Source organism: Nannospalax galili, unplaced genomic scaffold (genome assembly GCF_000622305.1).
Source record: "Nannospalax galili isolate Female #2095 unplaced genomic scaffold, S.galili_v1.0 scaffold324, whole genome shotgun sequence".
Classification (NCBI taxonomy): Eukaryota; Metazoa; Chordata; class Mammalia; order Rodentia; family Spalacidae; genus Nannospalax; species Nannospalax galili.
In genome coordinates, this window is record NW_008353027.1 from 2,800,567 (window position 1) to 2,813,134 (window position 12,568).

Genomic DNA, 12,568 nt, shown 5'->3' on the forward strand with positions numbered 1-12,568 from the left:
GAAATGGAGATCTTTTTTAAAGGTTAAAACCTCATTTAATTTTAAAGGGTTTATACTGAGTAAAATATTGTATAACTATTAATTAAACTGTAAACCTAAAAATTACAGCCAATTTTGAAACAGATGCATCTTAGCTCTGGAAATTGTTATTCAATATGTCAATGCTGTTGTCATAAAATGCTTCTTCTAATTATGTGGTTATTAAATAAATAATTTTTAAAAATAAATATTAAAAAAGAGTAAAAACTAGTGACAGTACCATATTGAGCAAAAAGAGGAAGTAAGTTAAAAGTGAGCTAACAGGTTAGAAGAGAGGTTCAGTAGATAAACCAACAAATAACAGGAAATTCTTGATCACTCTGAACACAGATTACTTCAAAGTAATTGTTCTTTGGGGGTAGAGTTAAAATTAAGTTAGAAGAGGTGGACTTTTCATCATAAGATTTGTTCTTTTGCTATCCAATGTCTATGCATATGTTAATTTAATCTTTTTTCCATTTTGAGACAAGGTCTTGTTATTATAGCCCAGGTTAGCTTCCAACTTCCTATCCTTCTGCCTCTACCTCTCAAGTTCTGAGATTACAGGTATGCCCTACCATGTCAAATTGTTTTGAATTATTTTCTTAAATGGGGTGGGAGAGGGGGCTTTTTAAATGCATGTGTATATGTGTGTGTGCATTTGTTAAGTGTGTTGTATATGTACGTGTGTGTGTGTGTGTGTGTGTGTGTGTGTGTGTGTGTGTGTATCTGTGCAGGCGAGAGGTCAACATCAGGTGTTTTCTTCCATCAATTTCCATCTCATTTTTTAGATGTGTGCACACACGCATGCATGCAGAGGCCAGAGGAAGGTACCAAGTATCCTGTTCTGTTACCCTCTACCTTATTTCTCTGAGGCAGGGTTTTACCTGGAGCTTTTGGTTTTCAGCCAGGCTAGCAGCCAGAAATCCTCCTGTCTCTACCAGTGGGAATACAGGTATGTGCAAGACTGTGACTAGCTGTCACAGGTGCTGCAACAAGCCTGCTTTTAATCACTGAGCCATCTCTCCAGCCCCTACCTTAGTTTGATTTCCCACTGAACCTGAAACTCACCAACTGGCTAGGCAGACTGCCAGCAAGCTCTAGAGATCCACCCCCATAACACTGGGGTTATCAACACATGGTGCCATGCTGGCTTTTTATGTGGGTGCTGGAGATCTCAACTCAGGCCCTCATGCTTATATGATGGGTACTTTACTGACAGAGCCATCTCCCCAACCCCTCTTTTAAACTTTTTTATTAAAAAGCGTCTAGGTGTATGAAATCCCTTCACTGTCATCCTACCAGTTGAGAAAATACTACGTGGGTAGAGAGGTCAACTGAGAAGAACAGAGGCATGGGGTCAGACATACCCCCTGCTGGATGGGGACTAAGCAGAGGAAGTACATATCACGAGTCTGCATCCTAAAGGGGGACAATGAACGCCTGCCCACAGGGTGCTGTGAGGATTAAATGCAACGGATAAGAAAGTGGTGAGATACAGCAGCTGCTTCAGCAGAGGCAGAACTCTGCCAAGGACGTCTATGCTCACGTCGGACAGGGTGACTGTGCTAAGCGAAACAAGGCCTGACAACACACTCAGCACGCCTTGTTCCAAGTCTAGTCAAGTGACCGTGAGCAGGTATTCAATATCCCAAGCTACACTTTCCTCATCTACAAAGCGGGGCACTGTTTTTCTGCACCCTTTCAGTGGGTCTGAGAGTTGCTCAGTTCTACCCTCACACACCTTCTGTCTAATCGATCTCCTTCTTTTTCTGTATAATTCTTGCAATGTCCAATGTTTGTAAGTCTGCTGCTGTTCACAGTAGGAATGAAATACAAATTGAGTTGAACAGATTATTTCATGAAACTTGCCTTGAAATTAAGAATTGGCCTTTTCTGTATCTTTTCAGATAGTAAATACAAAAGGAATCTGAGAGAAATTCGTTATGCCAGACACATTGGCTAGTGCTTGCAGACTAGAACACTAACTAGGTGCAAGCTAAATGACTTCAGCAGATAGGTACAGCTAGGTCATAGGGAGTTAGATTGCCCAGAGCATCATCGTAATACAAAGCAAAGCTCTTTTTTTCAGTAAGAAGCATCTCTCTATTTCATGGTATCTTTAGTAACATCATAAATTTTAATTACTATTTCAGGAAAAATGGCTTAAACTAACAAACTCATTCAAAGATGAATTCCAACTGATGATCAGATCTCATGATTTGAAAAACAGAAAACTCTAATGATAGTTAAGACAAATTAAGTTAAAATTCTGCAACTTTCAAGGAAATGTTATATGCTCTGTTGCCATAACAATGTCTATGGCTGGCCACACTTATGAGTGATGGCACTGCCAAGTATAACCAATCTGTGTGGGGGGGGTAGAGAGACAGAGACAGAGAGAAAGAGAGAGAGAAAGGGTCATAGACATTCTAGGGAGCTGAAACCTCACTAAAAAAAGTCAGAAGTCAACGAGATGGCAACTGTCCTTTATGATGAAGTACGCTGATCTGGGAGCGGGCAGGAGGCAGTTCATACACGTGAGGCGTTACATCCGTTCATGTCGTTTGATAGCTTGTCCCTTCTCTTCCCATCTCATAATCACACACCCAAGTGTGAACCCAGGAAATGAAGCAGTAGGAGAGTGAGAAGAGCTAAGTGGATTATGAGCTACTGCATAACAGGAATGAATTCTTCTCATGCTCTCTCAACACTTCCCCCTTACGTGACCGTTTAAAGTGGGGCAGAGAATCTGTAGGTAAAGAGCAGAGGTCTTGCTATGGATCTGGCATTGTGATGTATAAAAATAGATCACGGTATAAAAATAGAGCATGGTATAAGAAATGGGAGTGGTAATAATTTCACTGAACTAGTTCATTTAAAGTTTCCCTTCACCTTTTTGTGAACTGCATTTCTGCCTAACTGCACCTTTGCTGTGTACAGCTATGAAGCATATCTGTGATGTTATGCCCCATTCTGACCAAGATCTTCAGGAGCAGTGTCCCTTCAACAGTCTATGCAAACCTCAAGCCTGAGCTAGTAGTCCACAAGATATACAAGAATGCTGTAACCACCCCACAGGCTATGATCAGAATTCTAGAATACAGGGAATTCTGTGGTCTCTTTATTCAAAGAAGCTTGAAAATCAGCCTCGTGGGGACCACCTAGGCATGGGTGAACATGTGGACTTGCAGACACCACTGCTGCATGTAGAGCTTTCACCAGATTCCAGGTGATTCACAGGCATATTTGGGAATCAATGTTTGGGGCTGGAGAGATGACTCAGAGGTTAAGAGCACTGACTGCTCTTGAAGAGGACCTGGGTTCAGTTCCCATTACTCACACAGAGGCTAACAATCATCCATAACTCTATTTCCAGGGATCTGACACCCTCTCGTGGCCTCCACGGGCATTGCACAAACATGGTGCACTTACATATGTGTAGGCAAACACTAATACACATAATTTTTTTTTTAAATAATCAATGAGCAGGGTATGGTGGTGCATACCTTTCACCCCAGTGCTTGGGAGGCAGAGGCAGGTGGATCTCTGTGAGATGGAGGCTGGCCTAGTTAACATAATAAATTCCAGGCCAGCTGGGGCTACAGGGAGACCCTGTCAATAAAAAGAATCAATGTTCTAGATCTGGGAATGAAGTTGGCAGAGTGTCTGCCTAGCATTCATAGAGCCTTGGGCTCAGTCTCTAGCACTGCATAAAACCAGGTGCAGCAGCACTCAGGTATAATCTCAGAACCTGGGAGGTAGAGGCAGAACCTGGGAGAACTGGTGGTTAGCCTGGGCTACGTGAGACCCTTATTAAAAAAGGAATTAATTTTCTATAAATAAATTAAAAGAAAAGGAATGGAGAGCTCATAAATGGAGAGACTAGAACTACTTCCCCACATGCTGTTGAAATAACTACTGTTCTTACTAGCTCAGAGTTGTCAGTTTCAACTGTAAGAATGGGCACAAAAGTGACCTATCAGCCACAAAGCTCCAGTTTTTTCTTTTTAAAAAGAGAGATAATTTTGAAGCTGAGCCATACAATGGCAGCTTACTTTTACCTGAAAACTACTGAAATCATTTAGCAGGACATTGGAGCAGAACCCTAGGACCAGACCTAAAACACCACCAACAGTCTGGCAGAACCAGAGGAATGAAAACAGTCTTGATGACCTAGATTAGAAGCAAGGGATGACCAGCAGTTCTGAACTATCCACAAGGTTCACCTGGTCCAGCCTCCAGGACAAGACCATCCACCAACACTCCTAGCGACATCCATAAGCCCTCTATCTCCCCTTGGCCCAGCTGCTTAAATCCTTTTGCCAGATGAACGGTCAGGAGACAAAGCTGGTTTATTTCCTGTCTCCTTGTCAGCTGGTCTATGAATCCTGTTCCCACTATTTTTTCTAAATACTTGCACCTAACATTGGCCTCTATGCCCATGGGGCAGTAAGCCTTTTCTGAGTATCAATGCAGTTTTACAAGGGTGAGATTTACAATCAGACAAGATCCTGAAATCTGTATCCCAGCACCCACCGCTGTAGGACTGAGGCAAATAAAGCATTGCCTAGTCCTGATCCTCTTCTGCAAAGTAAAATAACAGTCACGGAGCTAGATGGGGTGGCTGTCAAAGTATCTGCTCTCTCATTCTCAGCGGCCCTCTCTGTTCATCCGCTGGACTCAATGACCTGCCCACATGGCAGTGCCAGCTAAATGGCACCTCTAGCCCAGGGACCATGAGGGAAGAGCACCTCTCACACAGAAGGAACTTCAAGACTTACGGAATGTGGGGCTGGAGAAATGGCTCAGTGGTTAAGAGCTGCTCTAGCAGAGGACCCAAGTTTGGTTCCCAGCACCCACATGGCAGCTAACAACCATCAGTAACTCCAGTTTCAGGGGATCTGATGACCTCTTCTGGCTCCTTGGGCATTGCACACATGTGGTGCACTTACATACAAGCATGCAAAACATTCATATACATAAAATAAAAATAAACTTTTTTAAAAAGTTATTTAAAAAAAAATCTTTTAGAATGGAATGCCCATGCTATCGATGTCTTCTCTCTGCCACAACAGTAACAGCACAAATGACAGATATTCCTCTGAGTCCTGGAATTGGGAGGACCTGGCACAAGGTCACACCCAACCTTACATGAGCCTTGTTTAATACCCTAATAAAAAACACCCACCGTGGAATAAAATATAAGCATTTTTAGTTTCCCATCTGTGTTGCCACTAGGGTCCCCATTAACTCTGTAACACAAGCTTGTATCTAGACTTTGCTTTGGAAGCTTATATCTCCAGGAGTTAAAAATACACTATTATAGCACATTGGTTGTTTTGAGTTAAAGGCACTTAAAAAAATCCAGCAGGTAGAAGATCACTTTGACTTTCTTTTTCTTACAAGCAGAATATGAAAGTCTCAGGAAAGGTTTTCTTTTTAGAAGGAAAACAGCACTCTTAATTAATGACAGGATGTTGGGACAGAATCCTGTGCAAATTTTATTTAAAGAACTACTATCTTTAATTCTTCCAACCTAATTTAGTTGCTTTACCACAACTCCTATCTTTGTTTGAATCAGTACGTATAAGCATCTCACTCTACCTGCTTCTCTGGGTCTTCATCCCCAAAGAGGCCCTGCCGTGTGAAACTTCTATTAAATGTGTATGATTTCCACTTGCTAATCTGTCTTCTGTCAAGTTAATTCCCAGAAGGGAAGAAGGGAAGTTTGCTCCTGCTGCATGCCAATTACATAGCTCTGTAGAATCTAACCTCTGACTATACAATATTTAAAACTGTTAAAGCATACAAAGTTAAAGTCCATTTATATAAACAATTAGGAGTGTTTAATGAGTGTTTTTCTGTTTCTTTACTCTAGAATACATCTGAAAATCTGAAGTCTTTAGTATAAACTAAATGGGAGAATTTGCCTGCCTTTCTCAAGATTGGGCAGTAGTTATCATACTTGCAGAATAACTTTTAAATTATTTTTAAGTACTGAATTCCTCTTTTTAGAAAGTGTGTGTGTGTGTGTGTGTGTGTGTGTGCACGCGCACACACGCGCAGGTGCCTGAGGAAGCCAGAGGCATCAGATCCCCTTGAACTCGAGTTACAAGCAGTTGTAAGCCACCTGATGTGGGTGCTGGGAACCAAACTTGAGTCACTCATAGACTCTTCACACATTGCTATATCTAGCTTTCACTCTAACGCAAACCATGAAAACCACAAAGCCAGATAGCCACCTAACCACACACACCCTTTCACAGCACTCCAGGAAGCCAGCATTGCATCCAATATATGGCGAAACAAGTGAGAAGCTCCTGAGACAGAAGTAAGAGTTCTACAGATTTTGGCCAACATGAAGTTTGGCAAAGGCCGGGGAAATGTAGTTCTTTTAGGGTTACTACCTCTGGGCTGCCCAACAGTTACTCGCAAAATTATTTATTTGATCAAAATTGCCATTTATCTGTTGTACTGACATCTGTGCATGCTGTGGAGAGGTATCAGTGATGAAGTAACTCACGGAGAGAGGACACGCTGGAGGAGCCCCGCAGAAACTGGTGTAAGCCATCCTCGCCGTCACTGGAGCTGGCGATACTGTTCCGCATCTCCAGCATGGAGATTTGTGTGCAAAGGCTGAGTTGGTGCTCCAACTTTTTAGTGTTCTACAAAGCAAAGTTTCAAGATGTCTGAGATTTATGGCACTTGAATCATATATTCCCAGTAAGGAGCATATACATTTTCTTGAAATAAGTTATTGCCCAAAAAGTACCTGCTGTAATATTAAGTGCTCTATAAATGTAGGCTATGGTTTGTATTATCAGCTATTACTTTTATAAACGCACTATTCTAAAAACTTACATAGCCAACAACCTACTCATTAATCTGAAATAATAAGTAACAAGTTTGTCTTTCTTTTTTTGTGGTGTTAGGGATCAAACCCAAGGTCTCACTCATGGGAAGCAAGTCCCCCTTGAGCTGCATCCCAAGTCCTAACTTACTGTGATAAGCATCCTAGACAGGATAACCCAAGACCCATATTCAGTCTGTGTTCCTAGTGAACAGCACACATCACAGGAAAAGTGTTTTTCAAGTTCTTATCTATGATCATATTAGCTTCCTTCTAAACAGATGTGGAAAATTAAGCTGCATGTAGTTATGAAAGTCCATCTTCTCCTCACCCATGGTTTCCTGGGAGGACACAAGTCACCAAGGCTAAGATGCCAAGTCTCCTGCTCTTGGGGATTATTCAGCCCTACCGCCTACAGCTCCTCCTCCCTGGGCCTGCGCTACACTCCCTCCCACTCCCTTACCATCAGCCTTAGCTTCCTTAAAGACGTTTGAAAAGGACAGCACTCCATCCCATAAATGCTTGTCCCTGACAGTTACACTAAGCAATGGAAGTTATAATTATTGGAAAATACTTCCTTGCTCTAAAAAAATGACTTGCTAAAAAGTGTCTCTATTACAAGTACCCTCTCTGCAGTTCAGGACTGCTTCAGGAAATTTCAGGAAAACATGCATTGGGTAAGCTGAAGCACACCTCACTATACATATTTCTTTAAAAAAATTCAGAAAAGCACTTACTTTATCATTTAAGGTGGGATCATTCAGTGAATAGAGCTTATTTGTAATGTCTTTTCCTATAAGGTACCTAAATATCTCATACAGGAAAGGCTCTGACTCCAGAAAGTAGGTTAATCGTTCTCTTGACCAGCATAAAAATCTGCAGTTGTCGTCTGCAACAATGGTAACCTGTTGAAACAAACACACAGACCAGAAGTACGTCTATGTACATGAGTCATGAGTGTAGTAAACCAGCAGCAGCAAAGAGCAGAATAAGCTAGCAAACACTCTCACAGAAATGATTTACCAAATTAGTTAAAATCAAATGCACTGGGGCCGGAGAGATGGCTCGGCAGTTAAGAACACTGGTTGTTCTTGCAGAAGACCCGGGTTTGAATCCCAGCACCCACATGGCAGCTAACAACCATCCATAACTCCAGTTCCAGGAAATCTAATGCCCTCTTCTAGCTTCTGTGGGCTTTGCTTGACACAGGTGCACTGGCAAAACACTCATACACATAAAATAAAAATAAATAAATAAACAAAAAGTTAAGTGGGTCAATGTTCCTCGAAAAATAAAGTTTAGATTCATTGTATTAGACAGAGGCTTCATCAAAACCAAACACATTTGGACTTAAGAAAGGAATCAAATAGCCTTTAAAACCCCATAAAACACCAAGCTAATACTCTTTTTTTCAATGTACATTATTACAAATGTTATTCATGCCAAATACCATTTAAGGTACTGAAGTTACAATGGTGGATAAGAAAATTCAAGGCTTCAGAGGTGGCTCAGTGGTTAAGGGTGCTTGCTGCTCTTCCAGAGGACCTGAGTTCGGTTTCTACCACATACATCAGGCAGCTCACAACCACCTGTAACTCCAGCTCCAGTGTATTCAACACGCTCTCTGGCATCTATCAGCATTTGTACATGTGTGCACGTGCACACACACACACACAAATAAATAATAAATAAATATCCAGGAGGAGCCAAGCATAGTGTACTACGCTTGAAATCCCAGCACTTAGGAGGCTAAAGCAGGAGGATCATGTGTTTGGGGCCAGCCTGGGCTACACAGAGAATATTAGACTAGGCTGAACTCCATAGCAAGATGCTAACTGAGGGCCTGGAGACTCAGTTGTTAAGAGCACTAACTGTTCTTGCAGAGGACCTGGGTGCAGTTCCAGGTACCTATATGGAGGCTAACAACTGTCCATAACTCCAGTTCCAGGGAATCCAAAGCCATCTTTGGCTTCAGCAGACACTGCACGCATGAGTGCACTTACATTCAGACAAAACACTCATACACATAAAAACTAAAAATAAACAATTTTTTTTAAAAGATGCTGACTGAAAAAATGGAGGTGGGGGTGGGAGAGATGGCTTGGTGGCTAAGAGTACTTGCTGTGCAAGCCCGAAGACCTGAGTTTGAATCTCAGGACCCACATAACAAGCTGGGCATGGCCCTGGGTGCTTGTAATCTCAGCATTACGAAAGGAACAGACAGGAGGATCACTGGAGCTTGATGGCCCCCAGCCCAGCTCCAGGTTCAGTAAGAGAGCCTATCCTAAAGGAACAAAGCAGGGAGTGATAAAGCAGAACTATGGCGTGGCCTCTGCACACACCTACGGTATGCACACCCACACACACACAAAATAAATTTTAAAAATTAAAGACTTTTTAAAAAGAAGAAAAAAGAGGTAAGATCATTGCCCCGTGAAGCTTTAGTTAAGAAGTATATCACATGGTTCCACAGTGTAGCGGTTATCATGTCTACTTTACACACAGAAGGTCCTGGATTCGAGTCCCAGTGGAACCACGCGGTGGGCTGTGCTTGAGCCAGGTGTGGTGGCGCATGCCTATAATCACAGCACTCAGGAGGCAGAGGCAGGAGGATCTCTGTGAGTTTGAAACCTCCCTGGTCTACATTACATAGTGAGTTCCATGTCAGCTGGAGCTACATAGTGAGAAAGACCAAAAAATCAATCAATCAATCAATCAATCAATCAATCAATCAATCAGTGTCAGGTGGCACTAAGCAAGGGATGACAGTTCAAAATGTCACTTTATATATACACATATTTTCTTTTAAGCATTTAAGGTAATTTTCCTATCATGTAAATAGATCTTCAAAATTGTCTTTACAATAATACAGATACTGGTTTTCAGCTGTTAGATGTCAAGTGAGGAGCAGCAAACCTTATGAGCACACTAGCCAGTGGTGGAGACAGCACTCTGGACTCCAGCCCAGTCATGTTCCCACCAGGCTTTATCCTACTTGATGCATCCAAATATTCATCAAGACAGTTACATAAAAAGTAATCTAGCCAAAAGCCATAAGGCTGGCTGTATGGTCCACTGAGTGCCTCATACAAAGAACAGCACGATCATGTCCATCCAGCAAGGGAAGCTGATGATCAATGAAGAAAAATGACTCCAAAATAGCAAGAGAAATTCTTATTGAAAGAGAAAAGGAAGGTGCAGCTAGCCCTGGGAACTCCCCCAGACAGTAGGAGGTGGGTAAGCAAATGAAGGCCCCTAAAACACAGCTCAGCGGAGGGATCACAGAAAGGTCAGCAGCAGGTATGCATCTTAGCAGCAAAGGCTAAGGAGAACCGGGCCCCTTCACCCTATAGAGGCCATCTGCAGCGCTATAAAATACACTTCACATTCTGTGGGGTACAGAGTTAAAGGCGGTGGAAATCGTCCAGAAGAGGAAATGTTATTACTTAGGGTGATCCAGAAGGCATTTAATTCCTTTGCAACCTTTGAATTACCTCTAGATATGTCTGGTACGTCCATTTTTATAGTTGAAAATTATTTTGTTACTTTAATTAACTAATTAATTAATTATTCTGAGATGGAGTCTCATTTGGCCCAAGCTAGCCTTAAACTTACCATGTACAACAAGGATAATTTGGACTCATGATCCTCTTGCCTCTACTTCCCAAGTGCTGGGATTAATCACAGGCATGCACCATGACATCTAGGCTGCCTAAAGTACTATTTATCTACTTAAATGATCATTGGCTATAATTCTAATAACAGCATACAAATAATAAACTACACCTATAGTATGTGTAACTTCCAGGTTCACAAGAGTAGGTATTTAGTTGGCAGCCAATAGTTACTATGTTGGCTAAGTCCATTTTACTTGATAACTAATACTTCATTTATTTAATTCTTCAATTTTATTTAATGATTTTATGTCACAGTGGTCAAGTACAGAGTACTTTTAATGAGGATTTTTAGGGTGGATTCCTGATCTAGTATAATTACTTTCTTACAAAGGGGGAAATTTGATGATAATTCTTAGATCTCTGTACAATTAATTTACTTCTTAAAATTTATATTTCAGCAGCGCCATGCTTTATCTCTTGTGAAGAATTTTACTAAAGAAATAAAATCAAATATCGCAATGTAAGACATAAAAGGATGTATTTCAAGTACAGTATTAGACAAAACACTTGCAACTGGGTCTGCCATGATTATTTCAAGTCCTTCCTTGTAAAGCAGTCCTATGTGCCCTTCCATAACAAGTCAGTGGATTCTATCCTGCGGAAGTGAGCACATCTGAGGGAGTTGGTCAATGAGCTAGACTCAGTAACAGCAGTCTGACATTAGGATTGGTTAACTGTCTCGAGGGAAGAACCTATTACTTTCTTTGTGAATTATATAGCATCACATACCAGGAGCATGGGAATACTCCGATGTCTACTGACCCAGTGCTTATTGAGTTCTCGTGAGCACTAAGATATTGCTGAGTTAAGGCTGGCAGACTAAACTGCTTAGCAGCTTCACTGGCCTGTTTAATATTCAGGTGCCATTTTCTTTAAATACCAGTTAAAACTTAATGTTCATTTATTTCACAAGAGCATGAACACACATTTCTAGACATTTCTCTCCCTTAAAGTCAACAAAACTGATTTTCAGGCTTTGCAGCACCAGCACATGCTACTGGCTATGGGAGAGAAGTAGCACACGACAGAATCCAAAGAAAATACACTTTCAGTCATGCTCGCTTGATGCATAACGACCGCACAAAGAAGAACCCCAAACCCACACTACTGCTACCTTTGGCAATAATGATACCCAGATTCTACAGACAGTTGGAAGTGGCAGCCTGGGTCCGCAAGTTCCCAAAAACAAGCATGAGGGAGAATGAGTTTCAATCTGTTTCCTCAGCAGCACTGTTCTGCCAGTTACTCTTAGAATTACTACACTATTTTTTAAAAATATTTTTTATTATTTTTATTTTACGTGTATGCGTGTATTGCCTGCGTGTAGGTAAGTGCACCCGTGTTGTGCAATGCCCACGGAGGACAGAAGAGGTTGTTGGATCCCCTGGAACTGGAGTTAAGGACAGTTATTAGCTGCCATGTGGGTGCTGGGATTCAAACCCAAGTCTTCTGCTGTTCAGTGTTCTTAACCACTGAGCCATCTCTCCAGCCCCTTACTACACTATTTTAAAGCAAAAATATATGCTGCTTTGCCATCTCAGGCTCTGAATGCTGAGTCTACTTGCCTTCTCTTTCCTCTCTTTCCCCTCTTGAACAATTCATCAGCATCCTGACCACAGAATGAAGTTAAAGAAATAGAGCCTAGAGTGATGGTGCATACCTATAATCTCGGCACTTGGAAGGATGAGGCAGGAGGATTGTCAGCAGTTTAGGCCGGCCTGGGCTATACAGTTAGCTCAAGGCCTGACCCTTCTCAATACACAAACCCAAAAGAAATAAAGGGTTGGGTGTGTAGCTGAGTGGTAATTAATTGCATTCTTGAAGCTCTGGATTTGATGCCCAGCACTGCACAAACCGAGTGTGGCACATGCCTATAATCCTAGTACTCAGGAAGTAGAGGCAGGAAGATCAGAAGTTCATGGTCATCCTTGGCTATATAGAATGTTCAAAGTCAGTCTGGGATACATGAGACCTATTTCAAATAGATAGATAGATAGATAGATAGATAGATAGATAGATA

At 41.6% G+C, this 12,568-nt stretch overlaps 1 protein-coding gene across 1 annotated transcript in view; it reads right to left on the reverse strand.

Moving 5' to 3' along the window:
• The window catches only part of Bves (blood vessel epicardial substance), a 45,622-nt gene that overhangs the window by 18,843 nt on the left and 14,211 nt on the right, over positions 1–12,568 (reverse strand). The window contains exons 6-7 of the mRNA XM_008850294.3: positions 7,609–7,776; positions 6,545–6,686 (exon numbers count right to left, since the gene is read on the reverse strand). Of these exons, the coding sequence (XP_008848516.1) occupies positions 6,545–6,686; positions 7,609–7,776 (310 nt within the window). The remainder of the gene's footprint in view (positions 1–6,544; positions 6,687–7,608; positions 7,777–12,568) is intronic.